Source organism: Rhincodon typus, chromosome 7 (genome assembly GCF_021869965.1).
Source record: "Rhincodon typus isolate 14 chromosome 7, sRhiTyp1.1, whole genome shotgun sequence".
Classification (NCBI taxonomy): domain Eukaryota; kingdom Metazoa; phylum Chordata; class Chondrichthyes; order Orectolobiformes; family Rhincodontidae; genus Rhincodon; species Rhincodon typus.
In genome coordinates, this window is record NC_063338.1 from 56,081,117 (window position 1) to 56,100,707 (window position 19,591).

At 39.6% G+C, this 19,591-nt stretch overlaps 1 protein-coding gene across 1 annotated transcript in view; it reads right to left on the bottom strand.

Moving 5' to 3' along the window:
- LOC109914308 (adenylate cyclase 10) overlaps window positions 1-19,591 on the bottom strand; it is a 185,769-nt gene that overhangs the window by 24,870 nt on the left and 141,308 nt on the right. The window contains exons 26-28 of the mRNA XM_048599218.1: window positions 15,476-15,632; window positions 10,140-10,344; window positions 9,939-10,035 (exon numbers count right to left, since the gene is read on the bottom strand). Coding sequence (XP_048455175.1) covers window positions 9,939-10,035; window positions 10,140-10,344; window positions 15,476-15,632 — 459 coding nt within the window. The remainder of the gene's footprint in view (window positions 1-9,938; window positions 10,036-10,139; window positions 10,345-15,475; window positions 15,633-19,591) is intronic.

Below are 19,591 nucleotides of genomic sequence, written 5' to 3' on the forward strand. Positions count from 1 at the left end.
ATTGTGAGTGATAACTAATCACCAAACTGATAGCTGCACTCTGACCCAAAACTTTCTCATTCTCAAACGTCCTTGGTGAATTTTTGTAGAATCTCAAGCCAAAGGGTTCTTATTGTGACTGATCTCTCATCGAAGACTAGTAAATCATCGAAGATAGTGGAATGCTTTTGCTGTTCATAATTTTGGCATCATATTAGATTGTTGGGTATATGGTCTGGCCGCCCTTATATGCAATATTTCCAAAGTTGAAGATACTCTTCATCTCATTCTTGGGTTTGCCTTATCTCTTGCAACTTCAGTCAGTATTTCTCAAGTCCTCAGTGATTAAAAATGTGTACACTTTAACTTCCTTGATGAGATCTAAGTCTTTCTGTATGATTTCACTTGACAGTGTCCTTGACAATATGTCAGCTGTTGTTTAGTATCATCCCTGCACGTATTCGGTGAATGAATCATGTGCTGTGAGTCTTAAACTGAAGTATTGAATTCTGGATGGTATCTCGGTAATTTATTTTATGTTCAGAAGGCTGGTCAATTACAAATTTGAACAACAACCCTGTAACATGATCTGAAAAAATTTAACATGCCCATGTTACTGCCAATGCCTCATTCTCTATCATAGTGTAACACTATTCTGACTCTGTAACGATCTAAAGGCAATTATTCAATCATTGGATGAGGGCATCACTGGCTAGGGCAGCATTTATTGCCCAGAGGGCAGTTAAGAGTCAACCACATTGCTGTGGGTCTGGAGTCACATGTAGGCCAGACCAGGTAAGGATGGCAGTTTCCTTCCCTAAAGGACATTAGTGAACCAGATGGGCTTTTCCGACAATCAACAATGGATTCACGGTCATCATTAGACTCTTAATTCCAGATATTTATTAAATTCAAATTCCACCATTTGCCATGGCAGCATTCGAACTCAGGTCCCCAGGACATTATCTGGGTCTCTGGATTAACAGTCCAGCGATAATACCACGAGACTATCACCTCCCCATTCTTTGAGCCATTGAGTTGATCCAATAATATCAAAACACTGGTATCCATATTTAATTTAAATTCTGTGCCTGTTCTTAGATTTTTTCAACATCTTGTATGTTGTGCTGCTTAGAAGATATTTCATTTTTGCCGGTTGTCTGTATTTACAAGCAACAGGCTGCTTTAAAGTGGCCTATTTTACTACAGCAGTCACACTCTGTAGCCCCTCCACCCTTGCGAACCATTCCTTGTAATTTTGTGTCTTGTCACCGCTTTGGAGGCATTTTAAAATGATTCTTCATGGCCTGTTTTAGTCGACTGAGGTTTTCATGCTTTTTCTCCTTTGTAGCCTACTAACTGAACTGGCCTACTCAATTTCTTACATGGGTCTTCTTCCCCATGTATGAAACCCAATTCTGTTTCCAAAACTCTGTCTAACTACTTTAACTGCATTCTCCAATGTTAAATTGCCCCTGGCTTTCAACGGGTCTGACAACAGCTCATCTGCAACCCTGATAACAGTATAGTTGTAAATCAAATCTACATTTAAACTTTTGTAAGTGTAATTCTCTACCAGCCTAAAGAGATAGTTAAGAAACAAATCTTCGGTTTGACCTGGCTTTTGTTTGAGATTGTTGAATCTTGCTTGTTCAATAACGAAATCACAATGAATGTTGAATAATGAAATGAATGCCCATCATGCCTCTTCATACAAAGCTAAATTCTCATTCATGCACTGTCTTGTTAATATGTTGTTATTCATAGTGCTCACTGCATAAACTAAATACTAACTTGGCCTTTCTGGTCTTTTTCATCCAAGCCTGAAGTAGTACTGTACTTTGTAAACCTTTACTTCTAGTTTTCCTATACCTAGGCCTGTCTTGCTCCTTCAGTAGTCTGGAATGTTTCCTGGAATGGTAGATTGGATTTTATGTTTCTTCTGAGCACTGGAGCTATTCTTGAATCAACTATGGAGTCTTTGCCACTGTTCATAGTTTTGAACCGTATTCACTCCAGTCCTGTTTCCTGGACTGTATTTCAGTTTCTGTTGCTCCCACAATATTCTACTGTCTAAGTGATTCTTCAAACTTTCTGTGTTTTTCCTCTGAACTGCAATTTGCATTCAGCTGCTGGTGTTTTTTTTTAACTCACTTATGAGACGTGAGTGTCACTGGCTGGGTTAGCATTCATTCCCCATCCTTACTTGCCTTTGAGAAGGTGGAAGCAGAGTGCCTTTTTTATCCACTGCAGTCCATGTGCTGGAAGTGGACCCACAATTCTGTTAAGGAGGAAATTCTAGGATTTTGACACTGAAGGGATGGCTATATTTTTCCAAGTCAGGATGGTGAATATCTTGGAGGGGAATTTGCAGATGGTGGTGTTCCTATGTAACTGCTGCTCTTGTTCTTCTAGATGGCAGTGGTCATGGGTTTGGAAGGTCCTGTATAAGGATGTTTGGGGAATTTGTGCAGTGCATCTTATAGGTAGTACACATTGCTGCTACTGAGGTGGAGGGAGAGGATGTTTATGGATGTGGTATCAGTCAAGCAGGCTGGTTTGTCCTGGATAGTGTGAAGCTCCTTGAATGTTGTTGGCAAGTGGGGAATATTCTATCAGACTTCTGACTTGTACCTTTGGGCAATCAGGTTATGAGTTGCTTTATATGGTGAGTCTAGTTCAGTCTCTTGTCAATGGTAATCCCAGGAAGTTGATAGTAGAGGATACAGTGACGGTAATGCCATTGAATGTCAAGCGTGTGGTTAGATTGTCTCTTATCGGAGATCAGAGAGTGGAAATCAGAGTGGATATGTGGTAACTTTAGCCCACTGCTTTCTCCGATAGACATCTATCTTCTTTAGGACCAAATACCATCTCAGGGCACAAAAAATGGGCCCCAAGTCACATGCACCTCTCATCCATGGACATTGGCATCTGACATTTGCTCACCCTCATGACCCTTACGGCATCTCTCTGATTCATGTGCAGGCCACTCAGGAGGCACAAACTGGCAATGAAAGTTTGCAGCAGGGAAAGGCACCCTCCTGATGGATTGTACCAGGTTGAATTTCAGGGCTGCTCACTCAATCTTTTAGCACCAGGTCTCTTAGTGCTTGCTCACTTAATGGCTGGCTGCATGTTTGCAGCATCCATGCCTTGCCTTGCTTTGCCAGCCATGCCATGCCTGATAGCACATTGATTCTTCAGTCAAGGCTATCCATATGTTGTATTGACCAATTCTTTTGCACAGCCACACAGGATGCTTGTAATTATTTGTTCATGGGGACATCTTAATTTATTGCACAGTGAGGCATGAGTCTAAAATTTAGAGCATGTGCCAGCTGCCTGTGTGGCAAAATATCTGCCACAGGTTGTGTAAGGTCTCCATTCTCCCAGTTTAACCAACTGTCACATCTGTTCTGATGATGTCACCTTTTATATTGACACTCGTGAGATGCCTTCTTTTACCCTCAACTTAGGCTACCCCTTCACTGTGGTTGACAGTGCTTCCACAGTATCTATCCCAATTAGATTTGATTTCTGTTCAAGATGGGAGTCAAGAGTTAAAGGGACTGATACGAAAGTACAGTTGATGCCACAGTCAGATTAGGTATGATCTTACTAGATGGTAAAGCAGGATCAACAGTCCAAAGGCCCTGCTGATGCTCCTAATCCTTCAGTTCTTATGTCCTCACCATCTTTCATCTTCAGTGGATTATCCTCCATCATTTCTATCAGTTCTAGTCCCAGGTAACCATCAACATGTCTTGTCTTCTCTTCCCCTTTCAGTATTCTTGAGGGACTATTCCCTTCCTGATGCCCTGGTCCACTCTTCAATCATTCCAATGCAGCCTGTCATTTCCTACAGTACTTTTCATGCAATTGCAGGAGTTGCAAATCCTGCTTCTTTACCTCCTCTCTTCACCATCCTATGCCAGAGTCACTCCTTCCCAGTGAATCAGCAATTTACACATCATTTCAATTTACTATATTACATTCAATGCTCACAATGCAGTCTGCTCAACAATAGGCAGGCTTGTTTCTGTTTCTTTTTGTAATCCTTCATTTTGGAAACCACTTAGAAGAAGCAATGAGGGTAGCAAGAGCACAGCTCATCCTCTTGGATGTAACTTCTATGTCCATCACCAAGAACATTGGGGTACACTGTTACTGACAGAGCTGGCTGAGTTCTAAAGTGTAGGACTGAATGGGCCTGTGGCAAGTGTTGAACAAATCAACAAGTGGCTAATCCTACTCAACCCCAGCTTCATCAATCTACCTATCATAGTGCATCTGTTCTTCAGAGTGTTGACGGACATCGAGACAAAGGTCTGTCTTCAGATTGAGGATACACTCCATCATGTATGATAATACCACCATTCTAAATGGGATAATTTCAGAATAAATCTAGCGACTTAAAAGTGGGCAACTATAAGGACCTGTAGGCCATTGGCAGTGGAGTTGTATTCCACCATAACCTGCAAACTATAGCTCTGAGTATTCTTCATTCTATCATCATCATCAAGTGTAGGGTCTTTCTCTGCTTCAATTCAGAGAGTATAAGGATAGCGTAAGGAATACTTAAGAATGAAATGCTGACACAATGAAGAATAAATAGAATTACATGCATGTGGAACAGTGAAAGAAAATTGGCATAAATAGAGCTACGTGATCCTAGAACTGGTGGATCAAAACAAAGCTCTGTCATCAAACCACTTCCAACCATGAATGATGATAATCAACTAATAGGAAGAGGAGGCTTCATGATCACCCCAATTCTCAATGATGGAATAACACGGTATGTGAGTGCAAAGACAACATTTGCAACCATCTCTTCACCAAGCCTGTTGAATGGATGATTTATCTCAGCTTCTTTCTGAGGTTTCCACCAACAAAGAAGCCAGTCTTCAGTCAATTTCATTTGCTCTCAAAGAAGAGCTGAGTGCACTGGCTACAGAAAAGACTATGGACCTGTGAAGATGCCAGCTGTATTGCTGAAGACTTTTGCACCAGAACCAGCTGTGCCTCTAATCAAGTACTGTAGTGATACAACACTAGTATCTGACAATGTGTAAAATTGCTCATTCTGTCTTTTTTTGCAAAAGTCAGGAGAAATGTAATGTCGCCAATTGCTACTTCAGGAGTCTACTCCCAAACATCAGTGAACTAATTAGAAATAGCATCAAGTATGTCATCAAGTGACCCCTACACCCCAACTTATTTTCACTAATGCTGATATTGGGTTTCATCACATCCATTTAGCTCCAAATATTATTGCAGTCTGTGCATAAACATGGGCAAAAATGCTAAGCTGAATTCCAGGGATAAGATGAGAGTGACTGCCTTTGTCATCAGGTCAGCATTTGACCAAGTATGGCATCAGGAGCTGTAGTAAAATTTAAATGAACACAAATCAGGGAGAAAACTCTGCAATGGTTGGAATTATACAAAGCAACATATTTATGATTTTTGGAGGCCAATTTTCAGGGTCAGCATTGACTAACTATTGAATTGAATTAGCCATATAAAAACTATGGCATCAAGAGATAGAAGTTTATAAAATAATGAGAAGTATAGAGTTGATGGTATTTGTCTTTTCCCTAAGATGGGGAATTTCAAGACTAGGGGGCACATTTTTAAGATGAGAGGAGAGAGATTTAAAAAAGACATAAGAGGCAAATCTTTTACACAGATGGTGGTTTGCGTGTGGAATGAGCTTCCGGGTGAAGTGGTGGATGCAGGTACAATTACAACGTTTAAAAGACATTTGGATGGATACATGAATAGGAAAGGTTTGGAGGGATATGGGCAGTCAGGTGGGACTAGTTTAGTTTGGGATTATGTTTGGCATGGACTGGTTGAACCGAAGGGTCTGTTTCCACGCTGTATGACTCTATGACTCTATGAGAGGACGTCAAGGTGCTACACTGTGGTGAATGACTCACCTTTATAACTTTGCCAAAGCTATTCCCATTTACAAGTCACAGTTCAGGACTTTGAATACTGGATGAATACAACACCATGAACACTGAAGAAGCTCAAAACTATTCAGAATGATTCATTAGTTCCCTACTCACCACCTTTTAAATAGTCTTCATCACTGTGGTTGCAACATGTAAAATCTACAAGTACTATAGTAGAATGCTATAGCATCTTTGATGATAAAATACAGGCCTTGCCAGCAATTCTCATTTAGCATGAATGAATTAAGAAGTACATGAATCTAACATGACCGATTGCACTTCTGATCAGAATAGCACTGGAAGAGGTCATTGACTCATCATGATTTTGCTGACCTATTTTTGACAACAGTCCTCCAAATTTCTGCTTCTCATGTATACATCCAGTTCCTTTGAAGGTTAATCTACTTCCACCATGATTTTCTGGAGGGTACTCCAGATCCTAACAACATGCCTCGTTAAAAACAAATCTCCAAATTACTCCCTTGGATTTTTTGGTGATTTTCTTAAATCTGTGGTCTCTGATTACTGATTGTTCTCCCAATGAAAATAATTTCTCACTACTCTTCTGAGGTTTTTTTTTCACCTATTCCTTGGTAATTTAATTTCATAGGTCTTCTTTGCCTTCCTAATTTATTTTTGACTTATCTCCTAATATCTTTATGTTCTGTCTTATTATTATTCTACTGGTGTCCATATACATCATGCAAGCCTCTTTCCTAACCTTTAATTATTCCTTTAAATCGTTATTCATCCATGGGGTTCCACTAGTGTTTAGTTTGCTCTTTCTTTTTTGGTGGAATATATTCTCCTTGTACATTTTCCAATGTTATTCTGTATTGTTGTTTTCTGATAAGTTGTCTATTTTGTTTTCCCAAGTTCTACTTTCAAGCCCTCTAAATCAGCTTTTCTCCAATCAATTAACTTGATAATTATCTTTCTCTCTCATCATTTTTATCTGACATCATTTTATATTCTTGTATAAAAATATTATGATCACTATTGCCTAATATATTCTCCTCCCTTCTCTTATCTGTTCTGGTCTGTTACCCATTAATAGATCCAATAATGCATTTTGACTTATTGGGCATTTTGCATATTTGTATTGTAGACATAACCTAAAGTTTGCTGGGTTAGCTGAAATGAAGTTAAATGAAATTGAATGAAATGAAGAAGAAATCATATGAAGACCAGAGATAATTTAATGAGAAAGTCACTGGTTTTAAAGTATTTCCATGTTTTGCTGAAGGAATGTGCATGTGTTCAGATTGGGGTACAGTAACTCAATGGTAATGCACTGAACTGTCACAGTAATTTTGGAAAAGTTGAAATCTTATTTAAAACAAACATACTGACTCAGATGTAATAATGTTTATCAGCTGAATTTGTGATTGTCATAGAATTGTGCTGTGCAAATATTGTACGCTTGATTGAGTGTCATAAAGCAAGAGCAAGATAAAGTTGTGATCAAAGTTCACTAAAACCAAGAGATAAACCTCTTTTCAAGGAGACACAATCAAGTCTTAATGAGTTAAATGATCAAATTGATGTGGAAAATATGACATGTTTGTGATGTTTGCCAGTGGTCAAACTGATCATTTGCAGGAGACTGGACAGTGTACAGAAAAAGTATAGAAACAGCTTCTCTCACAGCATAGTTAGCTAGTTTGGGAAATGGAGGTTGTCTACTTAGCAACTGGAAGTTGGGACATAGCAGGCTGCTCATCTATTGTGTTCTGATCTTTGGACAAGTCCATATAAGCGGATTACAAGCACTGGATAGATAAGATTTTTGAAGTTTTTTTTGTCATGTACTTTGCTTTAATAAAGAACATTTGGATATATTCCTTTGTTAGAACTGCCTTGAGTTATTGATATTAAAAATAAACCTGATAGAGAAAGTAGAAATAAAAGCCTACAGAGTTTTGTATACATGATAGAAACTTCATTTCCAAATACCCTTTATTTACTACTTCTATCTAATTTATACCAGGTTAGTTGAAATGGCCATGACTACTACTTCAGAAGGCTCTAAGAAAAATATTAGAACTAATGGTTGACAAGTCACCTGGACCAGATGACTTTCATCCTAAGGTTTTAAAAGATGTAGCTCCAGCGATAAACATATTAGTTATGATCTTTCAAAATTCCTTAGATTCTAAAATTCAAAAATTGTTAATGTAATATCTCTACTCAAGAAAGATGAGAAACAGGAAGTAGAAAACCCATATGCCAGTGAGCCTACTATCAGTCACCGGAAAATGCTAGAATCCCTTATCAAGGAAGGAACACCGGGGCATTTAGAAATTCAGTATTCAGTCAGACAGTCAACATGGTTTTGTTGGAGAGTATTGTTTAATTAATGTATTAGAATTTTTTGAGAATTCAACAAATAACGTAAATGGAGGGGGAACCTATGGACATGGCATATTTGGATTATGAAAAGGCAATGGACAAGATGCCACATAAAAGGTACTTCACAACATAAGAATTCACAGTGGCATTGGTAAATATTATCATAGATAGAGGATTGGGTAGATAAGAGGAAGGAGAGAGTGATCATTAAATGGCTCATTTTCATGTTAATCTGCCATTACCAGCAGACTGCCAGAAGGATTAGGGCTGGGACCTCAAATATTTGTAATCTACATCAATGAATTGAATGAAAAAGACTGAATTTGTGGTAGCTAAGTTTGCTGGTGACATAAATTAGAGAAGAAAGGAAGTTGAGAGGTTATAAAATGTCTACACACAGAGTTAAAAACCAAAAGAACTGTGGATGCTGTAAATCAGGAACAAAAACGAGGTTGCTGGAAAAGTTCAACAGATCTGGCAGCATCTGTGAAGGAGAAAACAGAGTTAACGTTTCGGGTCCGGTGACCCTTCCTCAGAACTGATGGTGGCTGGGAAAAGGTCAGTTTATATGCAGAAAATAGGGAGATGGGTGGGTTAGGGAGTAAACGATAGGATAGAGCCCAAAGAAAGAGAAAGACAGTTGGACAGACAAAGGAGTTGCTAATGATCAGGCTGGGAGGATGAATAGCAAAAATTTGACAGATGGAATATAATGTGGGTAAATGTGAACTTTTCCATTTTGGGAGGGAGATTAGAAAAGCAGCACATTATTTGAATGTAGAAAGATTGTCATGGTTCCTGGTATACTAATCACAAAAGATTGGTGCGTAGGTACAGCAAGTGGTTAGTAAAGAAAATGGAATTCTCTGTTATTAACTGCAAGGGGAATGGAGTATAAAATTAGGGGAGTTGCATAATAGTTGTACCACACATTCATGAGACCATATCTGGAAAACTGAGTACAGTTTTAGTCTTCTTATTTAAGAAATGATGTAATTGCGATCGAGAAATGAAAAATGGAATTATGAAAATAAATAATGAACAGTGGAGAATTACATGAGGTAACTCGCTGGAGCTCACAGAGAGCACACTTCCATGAAACTCCCTGAAATTGACACCTCGCTGAGTTTTGATGAAATTCATCCTATATCTCTAAGCAGCACACTACTTCCTGCCCCTAAATGGTGGATTTTGAATCAGAGGTGTTCCAAATGCGGAGTGTTCTCAATTATGAGCCTGAGCTCAGAAACTACTTGAGTTTGGCTACTGGTCTGTCGCAATTTGCATTCAACTATATTTCCAAGTAGAGGATCCAGACCACAGAATTATATTCATTATGCACCATAATAGCCGCTAAAATTACATTTTCCATTTGGGACTGAAAGTGGTTTTAATGGGTCTTACATATAGGTCTTCGTGCCAACAAATGCATCATCCTCTTTTTCTTTCCTAACTATTTGTGCTCCAGGGATGGGTAAAATGATTTCTTTTTGAAAAAAGATTAAAATGTGAAAAGTGCAGTTGTTACATCTCTACATTTCTGGGATTACCATTATGAATTTCTTTAAAATTATTCATCTGTTTTAAATTCGGCTATTCATCATCGTTTTAGGAATTCAAAATACTAACTTATCAATTACTTACCTGCCAGTGAGTAGCAAGGCTTTGGTCAGAAAAGGAATTGTGACAACGTCAATATTTGGTTTATTTATTATTCCAGCAATTTTATGTGCCAGGCGTCCTTAAAAGTGAAAAGAATATATTTATTTTAAAGACTGCCTGTATACAAAAAAATTAAATGATTTATTTTCTATAATTTGCATTGATAAAAATAACAATACATACCGTACTCAATAGATTCAGCAAGCTGTCCAGTGCAGAGCTTCATTTCTGAAAGTGCACATACTAAATGGCCCATCATTAGTAATCCTTCCTGATCCTTGTTAAGAACAAGACACTTCTGGAGAGCTAACTTTTCCATTTTTATACTCTTCTCTTTAAGACCAACAAAATGATAACAACGGAAAGAATCAATGTATGCAGAAATAATCTAGGGAGTACAAAGAAACAGAAGTAAATTAACAGCCAAATATTTCTACTTGCTAGTGCCATTCCTTTTGAGCATCATATAAGCACAAATACCTCAGAAGATTGTGAATTTTTAATGCACAAATTGTGTGCAGAGCTATTTGAGCTTTTGCAATAGTTGCTTATTAAAAATAGGAGCAGCACAGTGGCTCAGTGGTTAGCATTGCTGCCTCACAGCTCAAGGGACCCAGGTTCAATTCTACCCTCAGGTGACTATCTGTTTGCACATTCTCCCCGTGTCTGTGTGGGTTTCCTCCCACAGTCCAAAGATGTGTAGGTTGGTGGATTGACCATGCTAAATTGCCCATAGTGTTCAGGGATGTGTAGATTAGGTGGGTTATAGGGAGATGGGTCTGGGTGGGATGCTCTGAGGGTCAGTGTGGACTCATTGGGCTGAAGGGCCTGTTTCCACACAATAGGGATTCTATGAATAAAAGCATACACATGCAAATAAAGGTAGGCCATCAGATATCCAGTTACTTCCATTTGTATGAGACATCATTTCTGTCAGTATGACTTTTGAACAGTTTAACAAGCCATAACTTTGTCAGAACCATTATTAAGTGGAAGTGATCCATTTATTGGGGTTCACTATTATAGAATCATTAAATCACAATGGTTACAACAAAGAAGGTTGCTGTGTTTGTTCTAGCTTTCCCAAAGAACAATACTCCAAGTGCCACTGTCCTGCTTTTTTCCTGCATATTCTTCCTTTTCACACAATAATCTAACTTCCTCTTGGATGCCCGAATTGAACCTGGTCACGCCACATGCTCAGATGGGGCTTTCCAGATCCTAACCACTCACGGAGTAAAGAAGTACTTCCTCATGTTGTTATTGCTTCATTTGGCAATTACATTAAATCTTGTATTCTCTGATTTTTCCACCAAAGGAGACAATTTCTTTGTTTTTACGCCAACTAGACTCCTCATGATTTTGAATACTTCCATCAAATCTCCTGTCAATCTTTCCCTCCTCCAAAAAAAATGTCCCAACCTCTCCAATCTGCCTTCTAATTGAGTTCCTCATTCTAGGAATTGTTCTCTTAATTCTTTGCTGCACTTTTCCCAAAAAAAACCCTCTTAAAGAATATTATGTTGAATTACATGTAATACTCCAGTTGAGACCAAACCAGTGTTTTATATAAGTTTAACATAACTAACTTACTGTTGTTTAGAGTATTGAGTAATAAGTAAGTGTGGTGCTTTGCTAACCACCCTTTCAGCCTGCCCTGCTAACTTCAATGATTCATGCAGGCCCCTCTGCTCTTACTCCCTTTTAGAATTACACCCCTTATTTTACAGTCACTTGCTGATTTTAACTCAAATCAATCATTTCACATTTTTCTGCATTAAACTGTGTCTCTCATGTATGTGCCCATTCCACTAAGCTATCTATGTCCTTTCTAACTTCATCACTATCATCCTCACAGTTCCCAATACTCTAAATGTTTCTGTTATCTACAAGTCTGTTTTCAAGAACGTGGTGATGTAGTGGTAATGTCATTTGATAAGCAATTCAAATGCCTAGGTTAAAGCCCTGGGTACATGGCAGTTGGTGGAATTTGATTTCAGATAACAGAAGGGCATAAGAACCAGGAGCAGGAATAAGCCATCTAGCCCTTCAAGCCTGCTCCGCCATTCGATAAGATCATAGCTGATCTTTTCATGGCCTCAGCTCCACTCACCCACCCACTCACCATAACCCTTAATTCCTTTACTGTTCAAAAAATTATTTATCTTAGCTTTAAAAACGTTCAATGAGGAAGCCTCAATTACTTCACTGGGTAGGGAATTCCACAGATTTACAACCCTTTAGGTGAAGAAGTTCGTCCTTAATTCAGTCCTAAATCTGGTCCCAATAATTTTGAGGCTATGTCCTCTTGTTCTAATTTCACCCACCAGTGGAAACAACTTCCCTGCTTCTATCTTATCTATTCCGTTCATAATTTTATATGTTTCTGTAACATCCCCCTCATTCTTCTAAATTCCAATGAACGTAAACCCAGTCTACTTAGCTCTCCTCATAAGCCAACACTGTCAACTCCGGAATCAACCTAGCATCCCCTCCAGTGACAGTACATCCTTTCTCAAGTAAGGAGACCAAAACTGTACACAGTACTCAAGGTGTGGCTTCACCATATATCCAGATTTAGATGCTAATCTTAGGAATGGTGACAATGAAACCACTGATGATTGTTGTAAAAACTCAACTGGAATATTAATAACTTTTTAAGGAAAGCTGCTGTTTTTGGCCTACATGTGACTCCGTAGCAACGCGATAGACTCTTAACTGTTACAGAAAAGTCAAAAGGACTGAACCAGATGTATCAACTCATATCCATCTAAGACTTGATAAACTGTCCGCCCTGAAAAGCTCTCCTTACAAACATCTGAGGGCTTGTGCTAAAATTGGGGGTGCTGTCCCACAGAATAGTCAAGTGAGACCCTGACATGGTAACATTCATTGAATCACACTTTGTAGGCACAAGTAACTTCATAAATATACCCATTCTCAATGATGGAAAAGCCCAATGAATCAGTGCAAAACACAAGGCTGATGCCGTGTTCACCAATAAGTGCTAAGTGAATTATCTATCTTAGCTTCCTCCTGAGGACCCCAGCATTACACATGCCAGTCTCAAATCAACTCAGTTCACTCCACATGAATTCAATAAACTACTGTTGTCTACAGTAGGTGACAGATTTCACTGAGAACATCTTCCCTTAAGTGCAAACATCACTCACATTGGACTGACGTTAGTGGCCCCTCAACTATCCACCAATACCAACCCCAGCCACCCCACCAAACAAAACTCCAAATTCCAGCCAATGTGCGTACCTGGTTGAAGCTAGATGCTGCAAGGTGGAGTGCCAGCCACATTCTTAACTCCTTCCAGTTTACGTCTGGGGCAGGCCATGTTGAGTTGGCCTTCCTGCCCCAAGCCGATTGAGCTCCTCAAGTGATCAATTAAGACCACAAGTGGGCCTTAATCCACCACAGCTGATTTTCTACCAGTGGCAGGAGGGTCCCATGCCACATGGTCAGATTACCAGGCCAGGAGCCTGTTCCCTCCTGTTTGCATCTTGCGCTCAATGGATGAATGCACTGGTAGCAAAGATCATCCACAGGAGGGCCTGCTTGCCTTTTGAACTGAACCTCCTCCTCAGGCCTCTCCCCACCAAGATGGTTTCCATGGCCTTCCTCGTGGCCTGCCTAATGCCTGCAACTTTACCCAGGTTCCATAACCTCCTCCTCTCGGGGCCACTGCAGTCCCAGTAATCAACTTGGCTAGTACTGAAGAGCTGGAAGCCTCTGACTGGTCAGTAGCTCTTGGATGCAGGACATCCCAGTATCAGGCTACAGCAGGTGACAGATTTCAGGCAGGTGTTGAAGTTCAGGCAGGAGAATTGCTCCCTGAACAATCTGGGTTGACATGGCATCCTGCTATAAACCCTTCATCCCACAAACCTTCCTCCCTCTTTCTCGCAGTTTATCCTGCTCTGCATGACAAAGGAAATGCTTTCTTGTGCAGCAATGTTCAGGAACAAATGGATTGTCCCCAGCCCTTGACATTGGCAAAAAGTCCTTGAGTAGCAGACTTGCTGATCTCTAGATCACTTTTGATTTCTACCCACTTGCAAATAACACAATAGCACAGCACGGATGCTGTTATGTGAATTCCTCAATTTTCATTCCTGATGTAAAAGGGACTGAAGGAAAACTGAAGCAAGTAAAAAGTGAAAGGTAAATGTAAAGTTGCTATCGCCCAGGGCTGTTCTTTCATTAGAGGGAGGTGAATGGTGGTGGTCTAACCTGAGGGTCACCACACCTCAGGTGAGGGGAGAGGTTGAGGAGGAGAGCCCTACATGGTAACTTTCAGGGTCAGTTAGCTGGACTGCTAGTTTGTGATGCAGAGTCATGCCAGTCAGCATAGTTTCAAATAAGGGAGCATCAAAGGATGACAGGGCCAAGTTAACTTTACAGCTTATAATTAGTCCAGAGGGCTTCAGAGATTTTATACAAATTTGAAGTTAAGGCTCATTAAAATTGATTTGATAAGGAAACCCTGGATGATGTTAACTACCTTCTGCATGGTAACTTGCACCCAGATCAAGAAACAGGGGGCAGTGCTGCGAGCAGCTATCAAAGTCAATACAGCTCCAAATTCTTACGCTGCTGAATTTCCTAACTACGACAAGAGAGTACTGTATCATTGGGTTCGGCCTAATATATAACACTATCCCACCTCCGCCGCAAGAGGTTTTTGTTTTGATCCCTATATAGCAATATAATTACTTTACAAGAAATGTTCAAACCCACTTATTATTAGCATGCTTCTCCAGATGAATATCGTAGTACTGTGTTCAAATTATACTTGTCATGAAAAACCTCTGGCTTATTACAGACTTCAAAGCTGGAAAATATCCTCTGTGGACTACACCTCCGGTACAAATACACAGGTAGTATTGTCCTTCATCCTATGCCAGTGTCTGAGCAACATGCCTCAGATCTGATATGTGCTGCTGTCCTTAGAACAAAAGTCTCATTTTCACCAACGACAGCCATGTCAACAGATCTGAGCAAAAGAATGACAGGACTAATGCTTCTCAGAAGGTCTTGAAGTCTCAAGAGTGTTTCTTGCAAGCAAGCAACAAGGGTCAAAAATCCGGAATTCAGAGGTCTCCTCTCCAGGTCCACCAGACCTGCAGTCTGTGCCTCAAATGAAGAACAAGCACCTATGTGTCCTGTGATCCTCTTGTGGGCTGATGCTTCCTGAGGAGTGGGAAAATACAAATCCACTGGAAGCTCAGTAACTGTGGACGGTTTGCTACAAGGGTTTTAATTTTGTGGAGAGTCTGATAAACATTAAAAAGGGATGTTCCCCTTGGGAGTGTGTTGCTTTCAGAAACAGTCTTTAGAGTATAAGTTTTAAAACATTAAATCCTACTGTCATGCTTTTCAGCTATTAACTAAACATTCAAGAATTTTTTTGTACATTTTGGTCTCTATAGGGATTATAACAGTGATCATGTATTGAAGAGAACCAGGCCTAAAACTTTTGAAATGCTTTACTTTCCTCCAATACAAACCTTAAATTCATTGTTGGAGATTTCTGCAGTGTTCACTTCCAGTAGTATTGTGAACATTGCAGGCAATTTGCACATTGTGTATTTCTGAAGGCAGTATATCTGCCATAAAAACGATAGGCATCGAATCTGCTGATAAACGATAGGCGATATTTGACCACTGTATTAAAAAAAATGTCTGGTAAATTCAAACATTAATTATAAACATTAGAAAGCAATGATTGACTAATTTGTTTTGCAGTTAATATTGTAATCTATATGAAAGTTATGAGTAAAAATAGTTAACAGGATTACTTTCTAGATTGGATGTTCCTAGTGAGGAATAACATTCGGAGGGAGCACAGAACTGGAAACCCACAATGCCTGATTTCCTTCATAAAAATTCATTGATAGTTCAGATGCTGTAAACCAGTAATTTTCCAATCAACACTCATAGTTAATACTATTTCTCACTGAAAGAGCTGAATCAGGGAATTAACCCTAACATGCTTTCTTTCTAATTCAGCCAATTGCAAACATTCAGATTATCAGGCAATTATAAGGATGGTTATAATCAAACTAGTGGACGATCAGCAGCAGCGGGATTTCACACAATCTGCAACCTCATGGCCCAGCCATCCTCCACTTTACCATGAACTTCAAGCCAGGGAATTGATCCAGGTTCAATGAAGAGTGCATAAGGGCGTGTCAACAGCAGGATCAGGAATACCAAAAAATGTGATGTCAACCTGGTAAAGCTACCAAACAGGACTACTTGTTTGCCAAAGGGGATAAGCAGCAAATGATAAGTAGAGCTAAACAATTCCACAAGCAACACATCAGATTTAATGGAGTTCTACAGGGTTAAGTGCTTGGACAATATTTATTTACAATACATATTATTGATTTTGATGATAGAAACTATGACCAATTTTGCATATGCCATAAAGAACAGTTGGAAAGGCAAAGAGTGAGAATGGTACTAAGAATCTACAGAGATATATAGATAGTTTAAGTGAACGGGAAAAATCTTGGCAGATGGAACATAATGTGGAAAAGTGTGAGGTTATGAACTTTGTCAGGAAGAGAGAAGAGATGAATATTACTTAAATGGAAAAGACTGCAGAATGCTGCAGCATAGGGTGATTTGAGGGTCCTCATGCATGAATTATAAAAGCTCAAATCCAAATTCAGTGGCTAATAGGGAAGGTAAATGGAATATTGGCCTTTATTTCAAAAAGAATAGAGTATAAAAATAAGGAAGTCTGGCTAAAACTATACAAGGCAGTAGTTAGACCACACACTGAATACTCTGTATTGGTCCATTTACCTAAGTAAAGATACACTGGCATTGACGACAGTCTGGAAAAGGTTCACTGGGTTGATTCTGGTATGGAGGGATTTTCTTATGAGAAATTGAGTAGGTTGGGCTTGTACTCAGTGGAGTTTAGGAGAATGAGAGGAGATATTTTTGAACCATGTAAGATTCTTAGGAGGCTTGACAGGGCAGATACAGAGAAAAGGCTCACCGGGCCTGATAAGCTAGCTGTGATTCCTCTTCACAGATGCTCCCAGACCTGCTGAGCTTTTCCAGCAATTTCTGTTTTTGTTTCTGATTTACAGCATCCGCAGTTTTTTTCTATTTTATTTAGCAGATCCAGAGTGGTTACTCCCTCTTGTGGCTGAGTCTAGGACCAGAAGGCAAAGTTTTAAAATAAGGGGACATCCATTAAAGGTACCAATGAAGAGGGATTTCTTCTCTCAGAGAATAGAGAGTCAGTCCAATTCTTTAGTGCACAGCATTTTTGAGGCTGGGTTATTAAGTATAGGTAAGGTTGAGATAGATTTTTAATCAGTAAGGGAATCAAGGGTTAGAAGGGAAAGGCATGTAAGTGGAGTTGAGGATTATCAGATTAGTGATGATTCATTCAATGGCAGAGCAGACTTGATGGACCGAATGGTCTCCTTCTGCTCCTAAATCTTATGGTCTTATGCTTTTCGTTACAGGTCAGCTTGTCATTACTTGCAGTACTCTACAGCAAGGAGGCGTCACAAAAATATTCAGCTTTCTTCTCACAAACATTTACAAGGGCTAAATAGGTGAATGCTTCCAGTTAATGAGCTTAAGGAAGACAAAGGAACAGATAAAAGGAGAGCAAACAATATGATGACCATAGCAAAAACATTCTCAATGCTGTGCATAATCCTGATCCTTTTGTATAATTGACATATTGCTAGATAATGTTGCTATATGGAAGTTATTGCTGGTGAGCTTTAATAAATGATACAAGCTCAGGGAACTTTGTGACGGGGAGATTGAAATGGGTGTATTGTAGGGAGCTGGTGAGTCTGTGTTGCTGTTGTACTGTTCTTTCAATTGAACTAAATGCGCATGGCATTTATGTTCTCTTCCCTTCCTCCTCCTCTTACCCCTGAGGTGACCTCTGGATCCCATGAGGTAGTGGATAGGACTTAAAACTTGCTTGCAAAATTGAGGAGGATGCAGCAAACCACAGAAACATTGAGATCCTCTCAGTATCAACCTTACAAATCCCCTTGGGCAATCTAGGCAATATAGACACTGCTTAGCAGACTGATGATTTGCTCCATGATGTTACATGCATTTCCATAGCTCTCAATGAAGGCCTGTTGACCTCACATGGTGGTATGCCAGAAAATGGTGATAAGCCCCCTCTAGAGAGGGTTTTCCTTCTCTCCAAGCACATCACATTGAGTGTTTTGGTAACTCAGTGATAGTCAGCACTGCAAACTGTTGCAGGATGAAAGCAGCTCACATGCCTCCAAAACAGCAAGTATTCATCAAGACAAATTTCTTGGGGTGCTTGTAATTGGGTGACAGTTCCTGTGGTTACAATTTCACTTGTGGTTGACATGACAGGTCAACAGGGCCACATATGTGCAGTCAACAGTGCTCTGAAACAATGGGGAGCCTGCTATCCTGGTGAGCCCACATGCCCTCTCATCCTGGACTTACATCCTCAAGGAAAAGGGAAATAAATCACCTCTCCTCCTTTGGAGCATCTCTCTCAGCTTTCAGATGCTTCTAATGGATACTGAAGTTTGACACATCGTTAATATCACTAGAAAAGAGCTAGTTGTGAAGAGGAGTATTATTCAGAAACACTGGGAGAGCTGTCCATGTGCTGTACATGGGGTTTCAGATGTTCATGAATGAGCTGACAGCACTCAGTCACCATCTTCTTACAAAAACAAAGTTTCCCGGAATATTGCTCTGGGTTTTCAGTTTTGGTAGTAATGCCTTTTCCTTCTTCCTCACCAAAGCTTCCCTCTTTGCCTCCTTTACCTGATCTGCTCATGTTGCATGATAAGTGGCAGGTACTGACACCATATTTATGCTAGGTTTTTATTCCTATGCCGTTCTGTGGTCAGTAGCACCTTCAACCCCTGCACCAACTCACCATTGTACATTCACTATCTTTGATCAGGCACAAGAAAGTCAAAAGTATTTCAACTGCAACTTGTGGAGTGGCCCTTTAAATAGTTACATAACCAGGCCCAACTTGCTTCTGAATGTTATTTCAGAAGGGAATAAGTAAATAATTCCCTACTTTTTCTCTGGACAGTTTGGTGTGCTGCATCAGCTGGTTGATGTTCCATCCTAACTCCATGTGGTTCCCTCTTGTGGATGGCTACTGCAGTGTCGTCTGGCACTGGCTGGGATTTATGTTGGGGTGCTTCTCCAGTGATAGGCTAACAAACATTGAGCTTATCGAAAATTCCTCATTGACTCATGCACCATCCTTGTCAGGAAAATCATGGCATCTAATTATCTGAAATGTTAAGAAACTTATCCACTGAGTGGCTAGGACTTGCAATAATTTCAGTAACCCATTTCATATAGATGTGTGATAACATTACACAAAAATACTTTCGCTGTCTTTTGATTTCCTCATAGATTTTCCTCTGTAAGTTTTATATATTTCATTCTACTGCCATTTTATAAAAAAATCTATACTGCAAAGTTTCTAAGTTACTCTTTCCTGTCAAATTGCTTTATTTTTTTAATGTTCTTTCTCTTTTTAATTCTGTTTATATGTGTATCATTACCAATCTCTTGCAGGAAAATCAGGCACTAGAACCCTTAATTATAAAGGGTAA